Source organism: Ranitomeya imitator, chromosome 2 (genome assembly GCF_032444005.1).
Source record: "Ranitomeya imitator isolate aRanImi1 chromosome 2, aRanImi1.pri, whole genome shotgun sequence".
NCBI classification, from domain to species: Eukaryota; Metazoa; Chordata; class Amphibia; order Anura; family Dendrobatidae; genus Ranitomeya; species Ranitomeya imitator.
The window spans coordinates 253173976-253198354 of record NC_091283.1 but is presented as its reverse complement, the minus strand read 5'-3'; the positions used below and the strand labels follow the sequence as shown (position 1 = coordinate 253198354).

General features: G+C 46.5%; 1 protein-coding gene across 1 annotated transcript in view; it reads right to left on the bottom strand.

Moving 5' to 3' along the window:
* The window catches only part of LOC138662946 (zinc finger protein 182-like), an 81171-nt gene that overhangs the window by 4909 nt on the left and 51883 nt on the right, over positions 1-24379 (bottom strand). Inside the window, exons 6-10 of the mRNA XM_069748959.1 lie at positions 22032-22181; positions 21723-21902; positions 21516-21639; positions 21335-21432; positions 21046-21136 (exon numbers count right to left, since the gene is read on the bottom strand). Coding sequence (XP_069605060.1) covers positions 21046-21136; positions 21335-21432; positions 21516-21639; positions 21723-21902; positions 22032-22181 — 643 coding nt within the window. The remainder of the gene's footprint in view (positions 1-21045; positions 21137-21334; positions 21433-21515; positions 21640-21722; positions 21903-22031; positions 22182-24379) is intronic.

Sequence of the window (24379 nt, the reverse complement as noted above, 5' to 3'; positions counted from 1 at the left end):
GAATATGTTGAAGAGAACAGGTCCCAATACTGACCCCTGCGGTACCCCACTGGTCACAGCGACCCAGTTAGAGACTATACCATTTATAACCACCCTCTGCTTTCTATCACTAAGCCAGTTACTAACCCATTTACACACATTTTCCCCCAGACCAAGCATTCTCATTTTGTGTACCAACCTCTTGTGCGGCACGGTATCAAACGCTTTGGAAAAATCGAGATATACCACGTCCAATGACTCACCGTGGTCCAGCCTATAGCTTACCTCTTCATAAAAACTGATTAGATTGGTTTGACAGGAGCGATTTCTCATAAACCCATGCTGATATGGAGTTAAACAGTTATTCTCATTGAGATAATCCAGAATAACATCCCTCAGAAACCCTTCAAATATTTTACCAACAATAGAGGTTAGACTTACTGGCCTATAATTTCCAGGTTCACTTTTAGAGCCCTTTTTGAATATTGGCACCACATTTGCTATGCGCCAGTCCTGCGGAACAGACCCTGTCGCTATAGAGTCCCTAAAAATAAGAAATAATGGTTTATCTATTACATTACTTAGTTCTCTTAGTACTCGTGGGTGTATGCCATCCGGACCCGGAGATTTATCTATTTTAATCTTATTTAGCCGGTTTCGCACCTCTTCTTGGGTTAGATTGGTGACCCTTAATATAGGGTTTTCATTGTTTCTTGGGATTTCACCTAGCATTTCATTTTCCACCGTGAATACCGTGGAGAAGAAGGTGTTTAATATGTTAGCTTTTTCCTCGTCATCTACAACCATTCTTTCCTCACTATTTTTTAAGGGGCCTACATTTTCAGTTTTTATTCTTTTACTATTGATATAGTTGAAGAACAGTTTGGGATTAGTTTTACTCTCCTTAGCAATGTGCTTCTCTGTTTCCTTTTTGGCAGCTTTAATTAGTTTTTAGATAAAGTATTTTTCTCCCTATAGTTTTTTAGAGCTTCAATGGTGCCATCCTGCTTTAGTAGTGCAAATGCTTTCTTTTTACTGTTAATTGCCTGTCTTACTTCTTTGTTTAGCCACATTGGGTTTTTCCTATTTCTAGTCCTTTTATTCCCACAAGGTATAAACCGCTTACACTGCCTATTTAGGATGTTCTTAAACATTTCCCATTTATTATCTGTATTCTCATTTCTGAGGATATTGTCCCATTCTACCAGATTAAGGGCATCTCTAAGCTGTTCAAACTTTGCCTTCCTAAAGTTCAATGTTTTTGTGACTCCCTGACAAGTCCCCCTAGTGAAAGACAGGTGAAACTGCACAATATTGTGGTCGCTATTTCCTAAATGCCCAACCACCTGCAGATTTGTTATTCTGTCAGGTCTATTAGATAGTATTAGGTCTAAAAGTGCTGCTCCTCTGGTTGGATTCTGCACCAATTGTGAAAGATAATTTTTCTTGGTTATTAGCAGAAACCTGTTGCCTTTATGGGTTTCACAGGTTTCTGTTTCCCAGTTAATATCCGGGTAGTTAAAGTCCCCCATAACCAGGACCTCATTATGGGTTGCAGCTTCATCTATCTGCTTTAGAAGTAGACTTTCCATGGTTTCTGTTATATTTGGGGGTTTGTAACAGACCCCAATGAGAATTTTGTTACCATTTTTCCCTCCATGAATTTCAACCCATATGGACTCGACATCCTCATTCCCTTCGCTAATATCCTCCCTTAAAGTGGACTTTAGACAAGACTTTACATAGAGACAAACCCCTCCTCCTCTCCGATTTTTACGATCCTTTCTAAACAGACTGTAACCCTGTAAGTTAACTGCCCAGTCATAGCTTTCATCTAACCATGTCTCGGTTATTCCCACTATGTCAAAGTTACCTGTAGATATTTCTGCTTCTAGTTCTTCCATCTTGTTTGTCAGGCTTCTGGCGTTTGCGAGCATGCAGTTCAGAGGATTTTGTTTTGTTCCAATCTCCTCACTGTGGATTGTTTTAGAAATGTTCTTACCTCCCTTCTGAGTATGTTTTCCTGGGTCGTCTTTGTTCGAGTCTAATGTTTTTCTTCCCGTCCCCTCTTCTTCTAGTTTAACGCCCTCCTGATGAGTGTAGCGAGTCTTCTGGCGAATGTGTGTTTCCCAGGTTTGTTGAGGTGTAGTCCGTCTCTGGCGAGGAGTCCATCGTACAAGTAATTCACACCGTGGTCCAGGAATCCGAATCCTTGTTGTCTGCACCATCGTCTTAGCCAGTTGTTTGCATCAAGGATCCTGTTCCATCTCCTGGTGCCATGCCCGTCTACTGGAAGGATAGAAGAAAAAACTACCTGTGCATCCAGTTCCTTTACTTTCTTCCCCAACTCTTCAAAGTCCTTGCAGATTGTCGGTAGGTCCTTCCTTGCCGTGTCATTGGTGCCAACATGTATCAGAAGAAATGGGTGGACGTCCTTGGAGCTGAAGAGCTTTGGTATCCTATCGGTCACATCCTTGATCATCGCACCTGGAAGGCAGCATACTTCTCTTGCAGTTATGTCCGGTCTGCAGATGGCTGCTTCTGTGCCTCTCAGTAGTGAGTCTCCCACCACCACCACTCTTCGTTGCTTCTTGGCTGTACTTTTTGCTGTCACTTGTTGCTGTGTGCCCTTTTCTTTTTTGCTTGCTGGTATTGCTTCATTCTTGGGTGTGCCATCTTCATCCTCTACAAAGATTTGATATCGGTTCTTCAGTTGTGTGGTTGGTGATTTCTCCATGGTCTTCTTGCTTCTTTTGGTCACATGCTTCCACTCATCTGCTTTTGGAGGTTCTCTGACACTTTTTGCACCTTCTGTGACCAGTAGAGATGCTTCTGTTCTGTCTAGAAAGTCTTCATTCTCTTTGATGAGTTTCAAAGTTGCTATTCTTTCTTCCAGACCCCGCACCTTTTCTTCTAAAAGGGCCACTAGTCTACACTTCTGACAGGTGAAATTGGATTCTTCTTCTGGTCGATCTGTGAACATGTAGCACATGCTGCAGCTCACCATGTAGGTTGTCACATCTGCCATGTTGCTCCTAGATCCTGCTGACTTGCTGTGTGTTTTCCTTCTTGTGTAATCTACTCAGCCAAGCTCTCTTGCAATAATGTCCTACAGGCAAAAATTCGCGCGCCTTACGGCGCGCGGTTTGGTGATGCTTTCGAAGCAGCTGGTCCCGGCTGTACCCAACGATCTTCTAGCTTAGGGAGACTTCGCTTCTCCCAGAAGGCACCTGGAATATGCAAATTAGCCTCCTGAAGCTTGAATCCCTGGTTTGGTGATGCTTTCGAAGCAGCTGGTCCCGGCTGTACCCAACGATCTTCTAGCTTAGGGAGACTTCGCTTCTCCCAGAAGGCACCTGGAATATGCAAATTAGCCTCCTGAAGCTTGAATCCCTGGTTTGGTGATGCTTTCGAAGCAGCTGGTCCCGGCTGTACCCAACGATCTTCTAGCTTAGGGAGACTTCGCTTCTCCCAGAAGGCACCTGGAATATGCAAATTAGCCTCCTGAAGCTTGAATCCCTGGTTTGGTGATGCTTTCGAAGCAGCTGGTCCCGGCTGTACCCAACGATCTTCTAGCTTAGGGAGACTTCGCTTCTCCCAGAAGGCACCTGGAATATGCAAATTAGCCTCCTGAAGCTTGAATCCCTGGTTTGGTGATGCTTTCGAAGCAGCTGGTCCCGGCTGTACCCAACGATCTTCTAGCTTAGGGAGACTTCGCTTCTCCCAGAAGGCACCTGGAATATGCAAATTAGCCTCCTGAAGCTTGAATCCCTGGTTTGGTGATGCTTTCGAAGCAGCTGGTCCCGGCTGTACCCAACGATCTTCTAGCTTAGGGAGACTTCGCTTCTCCCAGAAGGCACCTGGAATATGCAAATTAGCCTCCTGAAGCTTGAATCCCTGGTTTGGTGATGCTTTCGAAGCAGCTGGTCCCGGCTGTACCCAACGATCTTCTAGCTTAGGGAGACTTCGCTTCTCCCAGAAGGCACCTGGAATATGCAAATTAGCCTCCTGAAGCTTGAATCCCTGGTTTGGTGATGCTTTCGAAGCAGCTGGTCCCGGCTGTACCCAACGATCTTCTAGCTTAGGGAGACTTCGCTTCTCCCAGAAGGCACCTGGAATATGCAAATTAGCCTCCTGAAGCTTGAATCCCTGGTTTGGTGATGCTTTCGAAGCAGCTGGTCCCGGCTGTACCCAACGATCTTCTAGCTTAGGGAGACTTCGCTTCTCCCAGAAGGCACCTGGAATATGCAAATTAGCCTCCTGAAGCTTGAATCCCTGGTTTGGTGATGCTTTCGAAGCAGCTGGTCCCGGCTGTACCCAACGATCTTCTAGCTTAGGGAGACTTCGCTTCTCCCAGAAGGCACCTGGAATATGCAAATTAGCCTCCTGAAGCTTGAATCCCTGGTTTGGTGATGCTTTCGAAGCAGCTGGTCCCGGCTGTACCCAACGATCTTCTAGCTTAGGGAGACTTCGCTTCTCCCAGAAGGCACCTGGAATATGCAAATTAGCCTCCTGAAGCTTGAATCCCTGGTTTGGTGATGCTTTCGAAGCAGCTGGTCCCGGCTGTACCCAACGATCTTCTAGCTTAGGGAGACTTCGCTTCTCCCAGAAGGCACCTGGAATATGCAAATTAGCCTCCTGAAGCTTGAATCCCTGGTTTGGTGATGCTTTCGAAGCAGCTGGTCCCGGCTGTACCCAACGATCTTCTAGCTTAGGGAGACTTCGCTTCTCCCAGAAGGCACCTGGAATATGCAAATTAGCCTCCTGAAGCTTGAATCCCTGGTTTGGTGATGCTTTCGAAGCAGCTGGTCCCGGCTGTACCCAACGATCTTCTAGCTTAGGGAGACTTCGCTTCTCCCAGAAGGCACCTGGAATATGCAAATTAGCCTCCTGAAGCTTGAATCCCTGGTTTGGTGATGCTTTCGAAGCAGCTGGTCCCGGCTGTACCCAACGATCTTCTAGCTTAGGGAGACTTCGCTTCTCCCAGAAGGCACCTGGAATATGCAAATTAGCCTCCTGAAGCTTGAATCCCTGGTTTGGTGATGCTTTCGAAGCAGCTGGTCCCGGCTGTACCCAACGATCTTCTAGCTTAGGGAGACTTCGCTTCTCCCAGAAGGCACCTGGAATATGCAAATTAGCCTCCTGAAGCTTGAATCCCTGGTTTGGTGATGCTTTCGAAGCAGCTGGTCCCGGCTGTACCCAACGATCTTCTAGCTTAGGGAGACTTCGCTTCTCCCAGAAGGCACCTGGAATATGCAAATTAGCCTCCTGAAGCTTGAATCCCTGGTTTGGTGATGCTTTCGAAGCAGCTGGTCCCGGCTGTACCCAACGATCTTCTAGCTTAGGGAGACTTCGCTTCTCCCAGAAGGCACCTGGAATATGCAAATTAGCCTCCTGAAGCTTGAATCCCTGGTTTGGTGATGCTTTCGAAGCAGCTGGTCCCGGCTGTACCCAACGATCTTCTAGCTTAGGGAGACTTCGCTTCTCCCAGAAGGCACCTGGAATATGCAAATTAGCCTCCTGAAGCTTGAATCCCTGGTTTGGTGATGCTTTCGAAGCAGCTGGTCCCGGCTGTACCCAACGATCTTCTAGCTTAGGGAGACTTCGCTTCTCCCAGAAGGCACCTGGAATATGCAAATTAGCCTCCTGAAGCTTGAATCCCTGGTTTGGTGATGCTTTCGAAGCAGCTGGTCCCGGCTGTACCCAACGATCTTCTAGCTTAGGGAGACTTCGCTTCTCCCAGAAGGCACCTGGAATATGCAAATTAGCCTCCTGAAGCTTGAATCCCTGGTTTGGTGATGCTTTCGAAGCAGCTGGTCCCGGCTGTACCCAACGATCTTCTAGCTTAGGGAGACTTCGCTTCTCCCAGAAGGCACCTGGAATATGCAAATTAGCCTCCTGAAGCTTGAATCCCTGGTTTGGTGATGCTTTCGAAGCAGCTGGTCCCGGCTGTACCCAACGATCTTCTAGCTTAGGGAGACTTCGCTTCTCCCAGAAGGCACCTGGAATATGCAAATTAGCCTCCTGAAGCTTGAATCCCTGGTTTGGTGATGCTTTCGAAGCAGCTGGTCCCGGCTGTACCCAACGATCTTCTAGCTTAGGGAGACTTCGCTTCTCCCAGAAGGCACCTGGAATATGCAAATTAGCCTCCTGAAGCTTGAATCCCTGGTTTGGTGATGCTTTCGAAGCAGCTGGTCCCGGCTGTACCCAACGATCTTCTAGCTTAGGGAGACTTCGCTTCTCCCAGAAGGCACCTGGAATATGCAAATTAGCCTCCTGAAGCTTGAATCCCTGGTTTGGTGATGCTTTCGAAGCAGCTGGTCCCGGCTGTACCCAACGATCTTCTAGCTTAGGGAGACTTCGCTTCTCCCAGAAGGCACCTGGAATATGCAAATTAGCCTCCTGAAGCTTGAATCCCTGGTTTGGTGATGCTTTCGAAGCAGCTGGTCCCGGCTGTACCCAACGATCTTCTAGCTTAGGGAGACTTCGCTTCTCCCAGAAGGCACCTGGAATATGCAAATTAGCCTCCTGAAGCTTGAATCCCTGGTTTGGTGATGCTTTCGAAGCAGCTGGTCCCGGCTGTACCCAACGATCTTCTAGCTTAGGGAGACTTCGCTTCTCCCAGAAGGCACCTGGAATATGCAAATTAGCCTCCTGAAGCTTGAATCCCTGGTTTCAACGCGTCCGCTGCCCACTGTAAAGTCCCGGGGAGGAGGGGCGGAGTTCCGGCCGCACATGCGCGGTCAGAAATGCAGGACCCGACGTGCGTAAAAACGTTCCGTTGAACTTTTTTTGCAACGATGGTGCGCCATATACCGACGCATCCAGTGCACGACGTATGGAACGTGTGTCCATAGGTCGCGGTGCGTCAGTAGTACAAGTCTATGTGCAAAAACGCATCCTGCGGACAACTTTGCAGGATGTGTTTTTTGCACAGAACGACGCATAGCAACGTTCACATTCCGACGGAAATGTGAAAGAGGTCTTAGGGTTACTGTTAGGCTAAAGTAGGGGTTACCGTTAGGGTATGTGCAGACGTTGCAGATTTGCCTGCAGATTTTTCTGCACTGAATCTGCATCTCTTGGCAGAAAACGCAGGTGCGTTTTTGATGCGTTTTTAATTCGTTTTTGAAAGCTAAATAAAGATGTATTATTGAACAAAAAAAAAAGATTTGTTATGTCATTTCTTGTCCAACCTCCTCTTTTACATTTGTCCAACCCACACTCCATTATACACACAGATAGATAGATAGATAGATAGATAGATAGATAGATAGATAGATAAATGATAGATAATAGACATAAATATAGATAGATAAATAATAGATAGAAGGAATGAGATGGATAGATAGATGATAGATAATAGATAGATATAAATATAGGTAGATAAATAATAGATAGAAGGAATGAGATGGATAGATAGATGATAGATAATAGATACAGTGGGGCAAAAAAGTATTTAGTCAGTCAGCAATAGTGCAAGTTCCACCACTTAAAAAGATGAGAGGGTCTGTAATTTACATCATAGGTAGACCTCAACTATGGGAGACAAACTGAGAAAAAAAATCCAGAAAATCACATTGTCTGTTTTTTTTATCATTTTATTTGCATATTATGGTGGAAAATAAGTATTTGGTCAGAAACAAACAATCAAGATTTCTGGCTCTCACAGACCTGTAACTTCTTCTTTAAGAGTCTCCTCTTTCCTCCACTCATTACCTGTAGTAATGGCACCTGTTTAAACTTGTTATCAGTATAAAAAGACACCTGTGCACACCCTCAAACAGTCACACTCCAAACTCCACTATGGTGAAGACCAAAGAGCTGTCAAAGGACACCAGAAACAAAATTGTAGCCCTGCACCAGGCTGGGAAGACTGAATCTGCAATAGCCAACCAGCTTGGAGTGAAGAAATCAACAGTGGGAGCAATAATTAGAAAATGGAAGACATACAAGACCACTGATAATCTCCCTCGATCTGGGGCTCCACGCAAAATCCCACCCCCTGGGGTCAGAATGATCACAAGAACGGTGAGCAAAAATCCCAGAACCACGCGGGGGGACCTAGTGAATGAACTGCAGAGAGCTGGGACCAATGTAACAAGGCCTACCATAAGTAACACACTACGCCACCATGGACTCAGATCCTGCAGTGCCAGACGTGTCCCACTGCTTAAGCCAGTACATGTCCGGGCCCGTCTGAAGTTTGCTAGAGAGCATTTGGATGATCCAGAGGAGTTTTGGGAGAATGTCCTATGGTCTGATGAAACCAAACTGGAACTGTTTGGTAGAAACACAACTTGTCGTGTTTGGAGGAAAAAGAATACTGAGTTGCATCCATCAAACACCATACCTACTGTAAAGCATGGTGGTGGAAACATCATGCTTTGGGGCTGTTTCTCTGCAAAGGGGCCAGGACGACTGATCCGGGTACATGAAAGAATGAATGGGGCCATGTATCGTGAAATTTTGAGTGCAAACCTCCTTCTATCAGCAAGTGCATTGAAGATGAAACGTGGCTGGGTTTTTCAACATGACAATGATCCAAAGCACACCGCCAGGGCAACGAAGGAGTGGCTTCGTAAGAAGCATTTCAAGCTCCTGGAGTGGCCTAGCCAGTCTCCAGAACTCAACCCTATAGAAAACCTTTGGAGGCAGTTGAAAGTCCGTGTTGCCAAGCGAAAAGCCAAAAACATCACTGTTCTAGAGGAGATCTGCATGGAGGAATGGGCCAACATACCAACAACAGTGTGTGGCAACCTTGTGAAGACTTACAGAAAACGTTTGACCTCTGTCATTGCCAACAAAGGATAGATTACAAAGTATTGAGATGAAATTTTGTTTCTGACCAAATACTTATTTTCCACCATAATATGCAAATAAAATGTTAAAAAAACAGACAATGTGATTTTCTGGATTTTTTTTTCTCAGTTTGTCTCCCATAGTTGAGGTCTACCTATGATGTAAATTACAGACGCCTCTCATCTTTTTAAGTGGTGGAACTTGCACTATTGCTGACTGACTAAATGCTTTTTTGCCCCACTGTAGATATAAATATAGGTAGATAAATAATAGATAGAAGGAATGAGATGGATAGATAGATGATAGATAATAGATAGATATAAATATAGGTAGATAAATAATAGATAGAAGGAATGAGATGGATAGATAGATCTATACATAGATAACAAGCATGTATGTTCTTCCTACAGGTATGTTGATCCACCCAGCTCTCCTGCTCCTGCTCTGTCTGTCTATGAAGTGCATATACTACATCACCCAGCTTTGCACACAGAGTCGCCCCTGCACCTAGCATTCACATGGTATGTTGATCCACCCAGCTCTCCTGCTCTGTCTGTCTATGAAGTGCATGTAGTGTAATCCATCTTTCCACACAGACTTGCCTCTACTCCTATCTTCCACTTGGTATGTTTCTTAACCAACCCCAGCTTCACCCCCCCCCCCCTCCACCCGTGCTATTTACTTTGGTTTGATTATATGCATCTGGTCCACTCTTAATTCTCTGACCAAGATGAACAGAGACCACTCCTCTCTGCTTCACACCTGAATGCAGTTTGTGGCAGATATATTGCATAGCTCAAGTCTGCAAAGACTTCAGTCTGCAGTGTGATTCCTTTCTGCTAACTCCCCTAATCCCTACACCAAGTAAGGAACTGTTCATCTCTTCCTCAATCCTCCCCCATCCATCTCACCTCCTCCTCAGAACTGTTCCTCAACATACAATCCTCTGTCTCCAAACACAGACAGCCCCCTCATGCCCTCTCCTGCTCTCACCTGCTAACACTTTCTCTGCTCCTTCTCACTGCTGGTGATATCTCTCCAAATCCTGGTCCTCCTCACCATATTCCCACAGTCATTTCTAGCCCCTATCCACGCTATATCACAAAGTTCCGTAACCTCTCTAACCTTATACCCATTCACCCAGCCCCCGCTTCCCCAGTCCCACTAACAGGAGCTCTGTGGAACGCTTGCTGTCTGCAACAAGCTTTCCTACATCCATGATCTTTTGTTGCTACCAAACTTTCCTTCCTCGCCATCACCGAAACCTGGCTCACTCCTTTTGACACAGCCTCCCCTGCTGCACTTTCATATGGTGGCTTCCACCTTTCTCACACACCCCGCCCCAGCAGCAAACATGGGCGAGGAGTTGGTTTTCTCCTGTCAGATAACTGCTCCTTCACCCCAATGCCACTGCCACCCTCTGTTACCCTCCCTTCCTCTGAGGTGCACTCTGTGCGCATCTACTCCCCCTCCAACTGGCTGTCATTTACCACCCCCAAGGCCAGCCACCACCTTCTTTGACCACTTAATCACCTGGCTACTTCATTTCCTTTCCACGGACATCCCCACTATCATCATGGGCAACTTCAACATCCCCATTGACACTTCCCTCTCAGCTGCCACTAAACTTCTATCTCTGACGTCCTCCTTCGGCCTCACTCAATGGTCTTCTGCAGCCACCCACAAAGACGGTCACACACTGGACCTCATCTTCCCCCGCCTCTACTCCCTATCTAACCTCTCTAACTCACCTCTTCCTCTTTCTGACCACAACCTTCTCACATTCTCTTCCCTCTCCACTCCATGTCTACAATCCCCACCCCACAAACTTTCACACCCTCGCAGAAATCTTAAACACCTTGACCTACATTCATTCTCTGAATCCCTCCTCCCTCTCACAGACATAAGTTCTCTACACAATGCAGATGACGCTGCCACTCTATAGAACATCACAATAGCTATAGCATTGGAATCTGCTGCCCCACTTACACATACCAAAGCTCGCAAAATCGACAGACAGCCCTGGCACACCAGCCTGACCAATGAACTGAGGCGAGCTTCCAGGGCTGCTGAGCGGAGATGGAAAAGTTCCCGCTCCAACGAACACTTCATCGCATTCAAACAGTCCCTCACTACTTTCAAGACCACACTCGCCACAGCTAAACAAACCGACTTCTCATCTCTCATATCCTCCCTGTCTCACAACCCTAAACAGTTATTCAACACCTTCAATTCTCTCTTCCGTCCCCCAACACATCCTCCCTCCCCACTCATCTCAGCTGAAGACTTTGCCTCATTTTTCAAGCAGAAGATTGATAACATCAGAGACAGTTCTGGCCAACAACAACCAGAGCCCTTCCTCCCGACGTCCCAGCCCTCCACCTCCAAAACCAACTTCTCCACCATTACAGACGATCGACTCTCCACTCTACTCTCAAGATCGCATCTCACCACCTGTGCACTTGACCCGATCCCATCCCACTTCATCCCAAACCTCGCCACAGTCTTCATCCCAACCCTAACCCATCTCTTCAACCTATCACTAGTGTTGAGCGATACCTTCCGATATTCAAAAGTATCGGTATCGGATTGGATCAGCCGATATCCCCAAAAAAATATTGGATATCGCCGATACCGATACCCGTTACCAATGCTAGTCAATGGGACACAATTATCGGAACATAAATAAGCCCTTTCTGTCCTTCTATATGCTGTGCTGGAGGGGGAAGAGTGTGGGCGGTGCGTGGGCGGACACTGAGTGTCTGTGGGCGGGGTCTGTGCGGGCCTGCCAGGGATCTGTACGTGCCTTCCGGGGCTGTATGCGGCGTGCCGGGACTGCCCGGGCTCTATGCGGCGTGGGGGGGGGGGAGGGCTCTGTGCAGCGTGTCTCTGTGTGGGGGGTCTGTGGCGTGCGGGGGGGTGTCTGTGAGGCGTGCGGGGTCTCTGTGCGGGGTGTCTGCGGCGTGCGGGGTGTCTGTGCGGCGTGCAGGGTGTCTGTGTGGCATGCGGGGTGTCTCAGTGCGGGCATCGTCCGATGGGACTACAAGTCACTGAGGGACCTATAGAGCGGTGACATCACCCGATGTCACTGTTCTATAGGGGAGAACGTCGTGGGACACTCGTTATTAATTGGACCATGGCGGACAGGTAGTATATGGTTTATTATTTTACGTTTTTTTGCAGGCGCTGAAGTATGGTAAGTATGGTGAAATGAAGAATATTAAAATACTTTTTTCTAATGTTTGTGTGTTTTATTAACCCTTTCTTACTATTGGATTAATAATGGATAGGCGTCTTATTGACGCCTCTCCGTTATTAACCTGGCTTATTGTCACCTTACAATAGCAAGGTGACATTAACCCCTTATTACCCCATATCCCACCGCTACACGAGAGTGGGAAGAGAGGGACTAAGTGCCGGAATTGGCGCATCGTACAGATGCGCCATTTCCGGGGCAGCTGCGGACTTGTATTTGTAGCCGGGGGGGGGGGGGGGGGGGGCAATATCCATGGCCCCTCTCTAGGCTATGAATATCAGCCCGCAGCTGTCTGCGTAGCCTTTCTGGCTATAAAATATAGGGGGACCCCACGTCCCCACGTAGCCTGCGGGCTGATATTCTTCGCAGGCTACAAATATTGGCCCCTGGCTGTCGGCTTTCCCCCTCTGGCGCAGAAATATGCGGAGGAGCCCACGCCGTTTTTTTTTTTTTCAAATTCAACACTCATAAAGGCCTGTTTCACACTTGCGTCGGTACGGGTCCGTCGCTATGCGCCGACGTACCGACGCACGTTGTGAAATTTGTGCACGACATGGGCAGCGGATGCAGTTTTTCAACGCATCCGCTGCCCATTCTGAAGTAGGGGGAGGAGGGGGCGGAGTTTCGGCTGCGCATGCGCGGTAGAAAATGGCAGACGCGATGGACAAAAAAATGTTCACTTGAACGTTTTTACGTGCCGACGGTCCGCCAAAACACGACGAATCCATTGCACGACGGACGCGACGTGTGGCCATCCGTCGCGATCCGCCGCTAATACTAAAAAAAGTCTATGGGAAAAAGACGCATGCTGCGAGCACATTTGCAGGATCCGTTTTTTTCCCTGCCAGATCCGTTTTTTCTACCGGATCCGTTTTTTTCCGCCAGATCCGTTTTCTTCTCATAGAGTTGTATTAGCGCCAGATTGCGCCTGATGGCCACACGTTTCATCCGTTTTTTGCAGGATCCGTCAAAAAAGCTGTTTCCGCCGGACGGAAAACACATACCGAGGAACGGTTTTTCTGTCTGGCACAGCGACGGATCCAGCAAAAAACGGATGAAACAGATGTGAAATGATGAATCCGGCCTCCGAATCCGTTTTTTCATGTATGTTTCCATTCAAATTATGAACATTTTCTGTTTATAATTTCCAAAAAATGCATCAAAACTGATCAAAAAAACGTTACGAAAACTGCATCAAAAACCGCATCAAAAACAGCATCTAAAACAGCATCTAAAACCGCATTAAAACTGCACCAAAAACCAGCATCATGTCATGTTTTGGCGAACCGTCAGCACGAAAAAACCTTCAAGTGAACTTTTTTTTTGTCCGTCGCGTCCGCCATTTTCTACCGCGCATGCGCAGCAGAAACTCCGCCCCCTCCTTCCCGCACTTCAGAATGGGCAGCGGATGTGTTGAAAAACTGCATCCGCTGCCCACGTCGGGCACAAATTTCACAACGTGCGTCGGTATGTCGGCCCGACGCAAGTGTGAAAGAGGCCTTTAGGAGCGTTGAATTAAAAACCACAAAAAAATGGAAAAAAACAGCGTGGGCTCCCGCGCAATTTTCTGCGCCAGAGGGGGAAAGCCGACGGCCGGGGGCCAACATTTGTAGCCTGCTATGAATAACAGCCCGCAGCTGTCTGCATAGCCTTTACTGGCTATTAAAATAGGGGGACCCCCCGAAAAAATGACGTGGGGTCCCCCTATATTTTATAGCCAGAAAGGCTACGCAGATAGCTGCGGGCTGATATTCATAGCCTAGAGAGGGGCCATGGATATTGGCTACAAATACCAGTCCACAGCCGCCCCGGAAATGGCGCATCTGTATGATGCGCCAATTCCGGCACTTAGCCCCTCTCTTCCCACTCCCGTGTAGCGGTGGGATGCATAAAGTGAGACTAGGGACTTTTTTTTATAGCAGCGGAGGAATACAGTGCGGAAGGATACCTTCCCACCGTCATTGTGTTCCTGGGTTCCTCGGAGAGCGGTTGCAACAGCTGTTGCTGCCATTCTCCACGGGAGATCGTCGTGGGACACTCGTGGCTTTCTGCGGACAGGGAGTATATTGGTTGTTTTTTTTTTTTCATATTTTGACAAGTAATGGTGAGTATGTAATGTATGTTTAATGTACTGTATGTCTATATGTATGTCATGTATGTAATGTATGTTTAATGTACTGTATAAAGGAAAAAAGAACACAAACCGAACTAATGCCCAAACTGTAATGCAAATAATTTTATTTATAAGTAAATACACTAATGATAGGGGGGAGAGAAAACCAAAAAGAGGCACAATACCAGGAAGACGGAGCAATAAATAATCCTGCTGTTGAAAAAATAATACTAAAGTGGTACAAGTTGGATAAATAAATATATGTACCTATATATATACACACATATGTGACACCACAGAACTAAAAAACTATAAATACACACAGAAATATGTAAAATTAAATAAATGCACAAAAAATGGGGAAAGTGCAATATATGGCGGTACACTTAAAAAAGCCAAAGGTACTTAATAGGCTAAAGTGAACCTAGGAATATACCAAATGCCATGAACTATGTGTATATATGGATGCACTAATATAAAGTGCAACCAGTGCAAAAACGTAAAGCCAAGGTACAAATGAATAAGGTGCAAGTGTGCGACCAAAAAAAAAAAAATAATAATTACACTGGTAGGAGGAATATGAATGCAGGTGCCTGCTACCTAAATCCGGGCATATGTCATAATTTCACAAATAATAAATCATAAATAACAAGTATTCTATGTTAGTGAGCCTGGAGCAGGTGTTACCTGGAATGCTGCCGTCTCCTGGATGTGCCACTCCCCGACGCGCGTTTCGGCGTCAGCCTTCGTCAGGGGGTATATTTTTCCGATTTGTCCTTTATTATGTCCATTATGGGATACATATAATTATATATGCCAATTCTTATTGTGCATTGTACACTCTACCTTGATATTCATTTTTACAATAGCATTAGGCATTTATATAAAAAATGTATCCCTTGCCTTGAGTTTCTATTTAATGTACTGTATGTCTATATATATGTATTGAACAAGGATAATGGTGTGCACTCTGGTCAAGGACACGGAGGTGCTGGTAAAACAGACCGTGTGGTCAAGTCAATAGTAGAAGAAAAAATACCGCACACTCGAAACTGGTATGATGCAAAAAGGTATATGCCGCACACTCTCTTCCCTCCCATCCCCATACTCATACTTAGGCTGTCTGAATGCAGATACACTTTGTAATGTTGATATTTTGTTATAATGACAGGTTATGCCTTAAAAGGACCATTGTCTTGCCTTCTATCACTGCCACTTCTATGTCTGTGTATCAAAAGAGTGAAGGTAAACTTTATATTTCCCCTAAACAGTGGGTAACTGATGTACTAGAATTACCTCTTAGCTACAGGCTTACTTTTGGCTGCTCCGGACAGTATTCCCTTCATCGCCTCTGGTTGCCTTGTATATATTGTACATATTATATTTTATATTTTGGTCTAATGTTTATTATTTTGTCTTTTTTGTTCTTATTTGTTTTCTTTTACGTATAATGTTATGTCACATACAGCTACTTATACTGTTTATTTGCTTTCCTAGTAACCTAATGAATAAGACCCGGGAGGGTCGAAACGTCGGGTTTCTATCTACGAATTATCACAGTGGCAATTGTTGACTTGTTTTCGTGAATAAATCTGGCATATACCTTTTTGCATTATACCAGTTTCGAGTGTGCGGTACTTTTTCTTCTACTATATCTATGTATTGTATGTAATGTATGAATGTACTGTATGTAGCATGTATGTATATATGTATGTATGCAGTATGAATGTATGTAGTATGTATGTAGTATGTATGTAGCATGTATGTAGCATGTATGTAGCATGTATGCATGTAGGTATGTAGCATGTATGCAGTATGTATGCATGTAGCATGTATGTAGTATGTATGCATGTAGCATGTATGTAGCATGTATGCATGTAACATGTATGCATGTATGTAGCATGCATGTAGCATGTAGGTATGTAGCATGTATGTAGCATGTATGCATGTAGCATGTGTGTAGCATGTATGCATGTAGCATGTATGTAGTATGTATGCATGTAGCATGTATGTAGTATGTATGCATGTATGTAGGATGTATGTAGCATGTATGTAGCATGTATGCATGTATGTAGCATGTATGCATGTAACATGTATGCATGTATGTAGCATGTACGTAGCAAGTATGCACGTAGCATGTATGCACATAGCATGTATGCACGTAACATGTATGTAACATGTATGTAGCATGTATGTATGTAGCATGTATGTATGTAGCATGTATGTATGTAGCATGTATGTATGTAGCATGTATGTATGTAACATGTATGTATGGAAACAGGAACACATGGGCTACTTGCACAGTGAACAAGTCTGTAAGAACATGTTCACACACCACCAAGAAACCTGAAGACACAAAAGAGAATAGTAAAACCAAAAACACTCAGTTTGAAAAAATTTTTTTGCAGTAATCCGCAAGTGCTAGTAAAAGATGTAAATAACAGGGTATTTGGTTGATACGTTTTTTGCAAAAAATGTATACTAAGCTGCTCTAACAATCTTCACGGTATACCCTTATCAGAGCAGTCCTAACTAATGTATGCAATCCCTATCTGATGTATTTAAAAACCTGATCATCTGTATATTACCTGTGTGAACAGGGTTCAGAGAGGAAAAATCCATGTGTGCATACAGGGTAGAACAGCTTTTATCTGCACAAAAGCTGTTCTACCCTGTATGCACACATGGATTTTTCCTCTCTGAACCCTGTTCACACAGGTAATATACAGATGATCAGGTTTTTAAATACATCAGATAGGGATTGCATACATTAGTTAGGACTGCTCTGATATGGGTATACCGTGAAGATTGGTAGAGCAGCTTAGTATACATTTTTTGCAAAAAACGTATCAACCAAATACCCTGTAATTTACATCTTTTACTAGCACTTGCGGATTACTGCAAAAAAAATTTTTTTTCAAACTGAGTGTTTTTGGTTTTACTATTCTCTTTTGTGTCAACATGTATGTATGTAGCATGTATGTAGCATGTATGTATGTAGCATGTATGTATGTAGCATGTATGTATGTAGCATGTATGTATGTAGCATGTATGTATGTAGCATGTATGTATGTAGCATGTATGTAGCATGTATGTATGGAGTTTTTTTTTTTCATTCAACACATTAGCCGGATGATGGGACTACTACTGTCCCATCATTGGCTAATGTGTCAATCACTGTCAGTGTAGCGGGCATCGTCCGATGGGACTTGTAGTCCCATCGGACGATGCCCGCACTGAGACACCCCACACAGAGACCCCGCATGCTGCAGACCCCCCGCACGCCACAGAGACGCTGCACAGAGACCCCCCGCACGTCGAACAGAGACACGCCGCACAGAGACCCGCCGCACAGAGACCCGCCGCACAGAAACCCGCCGCACAGAGACCCGCCGCACAGAGACATGCTGCACAGAGACACTCGCACACCGCATAGAGCCCCGGCACACACGCAGAGAGCCCCACGGTCACGCACAGACACCGCCTGCAAACGAGCACACGCAGTCTCCGCCCACGCAACGCCTACACTCCATTATGGTGCATAAATTCACTATAGGAACTTCCGATTCCGATTTCCGATATCGCAAAAATATCAGAACTCGGTATTGGAATTCCGATACAGCGAATATCGGCCGATACCCAATATTTGCAGTATCGGAATGCTCAACACTACCTATCACTAACAACTGGTGTTTTCCCCTCAAGCTTTAAACATGCCTCAATCACACCTACAGTATCCTCAAAAAGTCCTCTCTTGTCCCATCCTCTGTATCTAGCCATCGCCCGATATCACTTCTCCCCTATGCCTCCAAACTACTGGAACAACACGTCCATCTTGAACTGTCCTCCCATCTCTCTTCTTGCTCCCTCTTCGATCGCTTACAATCTGGCTTTCGGTCACACCATTCCACTGAAACTGCCCTAACTAAGGTCACCAATGACCTCTTAACTGCCAAGAGCAAGCGACACTACTCTGTCCTCCTCCTCCTCGACCTGTCCTCTGCCTTTGACACAGTGGACCATTCCCTATTACTACAGACCCTCTCATCCCTTGGCATCACAGACTTGGCCCTATCCTGGATCTCATCATACCTAACAGACCGGACATTCAGAGTCTCCCACTCACACACCACCTCCTCACCTTGCCCTCTATCTGTCGGAGTCCCACAAGGTTCAGTCCTTGGGCCCCTGCTCTTCTCTATTTACACCTTTGGCCTGGGACAGCTCATAGAATCTCACGGTTTTCAGTATCATCTCTATGCTGATGACACACAGACCTACATCTCTGGACCAGATATCACCTCCCTACTAACCAGAATCCCTCAATGTCTGTCCGCTATTTCATCCTTCTCCGCTAGATTTCTGAAACTTAACATGGACAAGACAGAATTCATCATCTTTCCCCATGTCACGCGACCCCCCCCCCCCCAACGAACCTATCCATTACAGTAAACGGCTGCCCACTGTCCCCAGTCCCACAAGCTCGCTGCCTCAGGGTAATCCTTGACGCTGATCTCGCCTTCAAACCACATATCCAAGCCCTTTCCACTTCCTGCCGACTTCAACTCAAAAATATTTCACGGATCCGTACATTCCTCAACCAAGAATCTGCAAAAACCCTAGTCCATGCCCTCATCATCTCTCGCCTCGACTACTGTAACCTCCTGCTCTGTAGCCTCCCCTCGAACACTCTCGCACCCCTCCAATCTATTCTAAACTCCGCTGCCCGACTAATCCACCTGTCCCCCCGCTATTCCCCGGCCTCTCCCCTCTGTCAATCCCTTCACTGGCTCCCCATTGCCCAGAGACTCCAGTACAAAACCCTAACCATGACGTACAAAGCCATCCACAACCTGTCTCCTCCATACATCTGTGACCTCGTCTCCCGGTACTTACCTACACGCAACCTCCGATCCTCACAAGATCTCCTACTCTACTCCCCTCTTATCTCCTCTTCCCACAATCGTATACAAGATTTCTCTCGTGTATCACCCCTACTCTGGAACCCTCTACCACAACACATCAGACGCTCGCCTACCATCGAAACCTTCACAAAGAACCTGAACACCTACCTCTTCCGGCAAGCCTACAACCTGCAGTAACCACCGATCGACCAAACCGCTGCATGACCAGCTCTATCCTCACCTACCGTATCCTCACCCATCCCTTGTAGATTGTGAGCCCTCGCGGGCAGGGTCCTCTCTCCTCCTGTACCAGTTATGACTTGTATGGTTTAAGATTATTGTACTTGTTTTATTATGTATACCCCTCCTCACATGTAAAGCGCCATGGAATAAATGGCGCTATAAAAATAAATAATAATAGTAATAGATGTTATTGTCTATAGTCACAGTGGCTTTATGTGGTGCTCTGGGGCGGGTCTGTGGACTGGGCTTTATATGGTGCTCTGGGGCGGGACTGTGGGTGGCCTGTGGGGGGCTTTATGTGGCGCTCTGGGGCGTGGCTGTGGGTGGGGCTTTATGTGGCGCTCTGGGACGTGGCTGTGGGCGGGGCTTTATATGCTGCTCTGATTACATATTCATCTGTATTCGCTTACGACAGGTCGCTGATCCCTTACTGACCTGTCCCCCATTTTTACATAATGCATATAATAGATTTGATAAATATTGTTGATAATGCCTATAATATTGTGGCTATTGGGAGGCTTACAAAAAAAATAAATTACATCCCGCAAAATGTCACCGGTGATGGCGATTGCTGCGCAGAAGTAACTAAGAGATAGATGCTACTGGACAGGCGCCGCTGGTGACATTTTGCTAGATTTTATTTTTTTTTCTAAGCCTCCCAATAGCCACAATATAGGCATTATCAACAATAATATCAACACTATTATATGCATTATGTAAAAATGGGGGCAGGTCAGTGAGGGATCAGCGACCTGTCATAAGCCAATACAGATGAATATGTAATCAGAACACCACATAAAGCCCCGCCCACAGCCCTGCCCCAGAGCACCACAAATCCCCGCCCACAGCCCCGCCCCAGATCACCACAAAGCCCCGCCCACGGCCACGACCCAGAGCACCACATAAAGCCCCGCCCCAGAGCAAGATAATCTCGTTAACAGAAAACTACAAATACAGATTATACAACAGTAAACCAGAGTTACATTCATTTATGGTGGACCATTGGAGCTACTATGAATCCTGACCAGAAGATTAGAGGAAATAATATTGCTCCCCATTTCAGGAGAGATTGTGCAGTAATCTGAATTTCTTAGGATCAAAAACAATGTAATTTATGAGGTGGAGTGAATCCATGAAACCAGGACTGGAGCCAACACATCTCCTGCAGGCGGGAATAAATGTATATTACAGCCATCAGCCACGAACAGCTCAGAGATATATCATGGCACCGGTGTGATGGGTTTATGGAGATTATCACAATCCTCCTGGAAGTTTGGCCAGAAAGACTGGACCTGGTCTTGTAGGGACCATATGATCACATTCAGCAGCACAGAAGAGAGAGAAGGGAGATTCATCCGATAAGATCTCAGGGTTCTAGGAAGCCACCAGCATCATTACCCTCCACTTTCTCTTTCAGGCCCATCAGAATATTTTTCTTCAAGTGATTTTCTATCTTGTCAGCACATTCTACGTACGCTGTCATTTGGCTTTATAGTTCACAGATCTGGGCAGGTAACAGCGTCTCCTAAACCCAGGGGGTAGGTGGATCTACCAGGTTGTAAGTTCTACAGAAAAGGGCTTTCAAAGACCAAAGTCATTAGAACAGTTTTGGGTGGAGGAGAATGTTGTGGTCTAGAGGCAAAATGGTGATCATGGTAACACGGCCGGACTACACCACCGATAAAGCAGCCACAGCCGGTGACTGAGAAGAATCTGTGACTTCTCTGCATTTAGTGGTCACTACTCACCTGGGTAGCCATATGTGGGAATCTCCTCTTTACACCGCTCATCCCCCCTCACATATGTCTCTCTAGTATTAATATGGGTCAGATCTTCACCCTGAAACAAATATTGTAAAAGTCACCGACAGATGGAGAAGTCACATCTATGATCAGCTCTAATCCTGCCATCTCCACCGTTCTCATTACACAAGTATAAAACATATAATACTGGTGGATAAAACAAGACTGAGCACAAGACCTTCACCGGCGTCTACACATCATAGGGGAGATCTCCTGACACCTTCTCTCCATCTACCTGATGATCCTGAGGAGCATTGGGATCTTCTTGGTTACAGTCCTGTGGAAGAAGAGGAAGGGGACATCTCTCTGGTGTTGTCCTCTTACTGGATAGATCTGGAGGAAACACATACAGGGAGTGAATTAATTCTTTACATACAGATAATTATAGGCCGTGTGTATTTAGTCCTGTCTATTACCTGGAGATGTGAGGGGCTGGGGAACCTCCATTATGACGTTCTGGTACAGATCTCTGTGTCCTTCTAAATACTCCCACTCCTCCATGGAGAAATAGACAGCGACATCCTGACACCTTATAGGAACCTGACACATACAATGATACCGTCATCCCCCCGATCCCTTCATAGTGTTACTGTATAATGTCCCAGCATTCCCAGCAGTGTCACCTCTCCAGTCAGCAGCTCAATCATCTTGTAGGTGAGTTCTAGGATCTTCTGGTCATTGATGTCCTCATGGATCAGGGGGTGAGGTGGAGGCCCCGTGATTGGGCTCAGGGGTCTTCCCCATCCCTCAGACACAGGGTCCTGACAGCGATCACTAGAGGTCTTCTTCACCACTGTGTAATCCTGGTAATGGAGAGACACATTAATAAATCTCACTACAGACATTTCCAGAGTCCTCACCTCTCCAGTTCTGTCCATCTGTTATTCCCATAGATAAGAATGATGTAATGTGACGTCATCAGAATCTCTCACCTCTCCAGTAAGCCGGAAGAGGATCTCTAGGGTGAGGTGTAATATCCTCTCCGCCATCTTGTCTCTGTCCATATTCATCTTTGAAGGGTAAATCAGGAAAATCCTCTTTTGTAGAAGATCTTCACTGAGAGGATCCGATATTGTAGAGACCTGAATGAGAAGATGAGTCGATGTAACATCATAAAAATCATGAGGAATATATGGGGGCACATAGGGGAGAGTACTAATATATGGGGGCACACAGGGGATATTACCAGTGATGAGCGAGTATGCTCGTTGCTCGGGCTTTCCCAAGCACGCTCGGGTGGTCTCCGAGTATTTATGACTGCTCAGAGATTTAGTTTTCCCTTCCCCCATGACGGCACACCTGAGAGAGGGGATCCGCCTAGTCAGGACAGGAAACCCTACTGAAAATAAAAGGGCGGTACCTCTCTGTCGCTTCAGTTGGGTTTCCTGTCCTGACAGGGACCCTTATGCTGAACACGGCGGTGATTCCACTTACCCAGGTCCCGTCCCGGCGTGGAAGAACAGGCAGCGCCTGTGCGTCGGAGTTCGGGTCCTGGATGCACCGTCCGCGGGTCCTCCGGGTCTCTGCGTCCGAGCGGGCGTTTTGGCAGCATGGTCAGAGGGCCGGGTTCCCTTCCATGGCTGCCACGCCGCCCTCTCCTCTCTGCCGGCGTCCAGGTGCGGTGGCCGCTTCCAGGTCGCTCGTCTGACGTCACGCGCAAGGCACGCTGGGAATTGGCGTGCCCGCGTGACGTCGGGGGCGGGCGCCGGATCCAAGATGGCGGCACCCATGAAGAAACGCCGGCCGGTGAAAGGGAACTTCGGCGGCACGGCAGAGAGAGGGAGGGGTCACTATTGGGCACCGAAGGAGGCGGGGAGTGCAGTGGTCCCCCCATAAAAGGGGGCTGGACCACAGAAGACGCGCTCATGTCCAAAAACTTCACCATGGAAGTGGGACAACAGGAGCAGCAGCAGCCGCCTTCACAGCAGCAGCAGCAGCAGCAAAGGGAGCTCTCACCAGATGCCTTGCCGAGCCACCAGCATACCAGGAGCAGCCACTCAAGTGGTAGGAACAGCAGTCGTCCTGTCCGGCAAGATTCGTTGGCGTCCAGGAGGGACGCTTCACTTGCATCTGTCCAGCCTCCAAAATCGGTACCCTTGATTGTCGGTGGTGGTGAGTGATCTACGTGAATGTCACCCTTATGGTAACAGGGTCCATTTTTGTCTGTTTTGATCAGTAGGGGTCCAGGAAAGCTGGTGGTAAAACAAAGAACCGAGAGTGTGTCCTTTGTAAAAACCCGCTTGCAGTTCAGTGGCAGAAGGATCTCTGTGCTGACTGCATTAGTAAAACTATACAAGAAGAGACCCCTAATTTTGCCACTAGCCTTAAAGCCATAATACAGGCTGAAATAAAAGACTCCTTGAAATTGGCCCTTAAAGAACCGAGAAGGAGAAGCCGTAAGGCGTCCACAGAGTCAGATGCCTCTCAGACAGGGGAGTCATAAAACATCCCGGTCTCCCTCTACCTCCTCGGCCTCTGTCCAGTCTTCAGATTCCTCCTCGGACAGTGATTCAGGAGGTCGTCCATGTTTTCCAACTGAGGACGTAGATAAATTGGTTAAAGCAGTTAGATCTGCAATGGGTCTTAAAGAGGAGAAGACACCTAGGTCACTAGAAGATGTCATGTTTGGTGGCTTAGAAGAGAAAAGGAAACGCACGTTTCCGGTTAATGCAAAAATAAAAGCATTAATTGAGAAAGAGTGGAAAAAAACCTGAAAAAATGGGTTCTTTGCCCTCTTCATCCAAAAGGAGATATCCTTTTGAGGATAAAGACTCTGAGTCCTGGGAGAAGATCCCTAAGATTGACGGGGCAGTAGCCAAATATTTAAAGAGCCACTGTCACCCCCTCTCCAGCCGTTATAAACTAAAAGAGCCACCTTGTGCAGCAGTAATGCTGCATTCTAACAAGGTGGCTCTTTTAGTTTTTGTTTCTGTTATTGCCCCAATAAATGTATTTATAATTCTGCTGAAATACCTATCTTTGTCCATGGAGGCGGGACTGAAGCCTCCTCTTCGAAGCGCCCAACTGCCGTCAGTCATCTCTTGTGTAGATTTTCGTCGCCCCCTCAGCGCTGTTATTGTGTGAATTCCGGCGCCTGCGCTCTGCTCTTCTGCCTTGCAGATGACTGACGGCAGTTGGGCGCTTCGAAGAGGAGGCTTCAGACCCGCCTCCATGGACAAAGATAGGTATTTCAGCAGAATTATAAATACATTTATTGTGGGAATAACAGAAACAAAAACTAAAAGAGCCACCTTGTTAGAATGCAGCATTACTGCTGCAC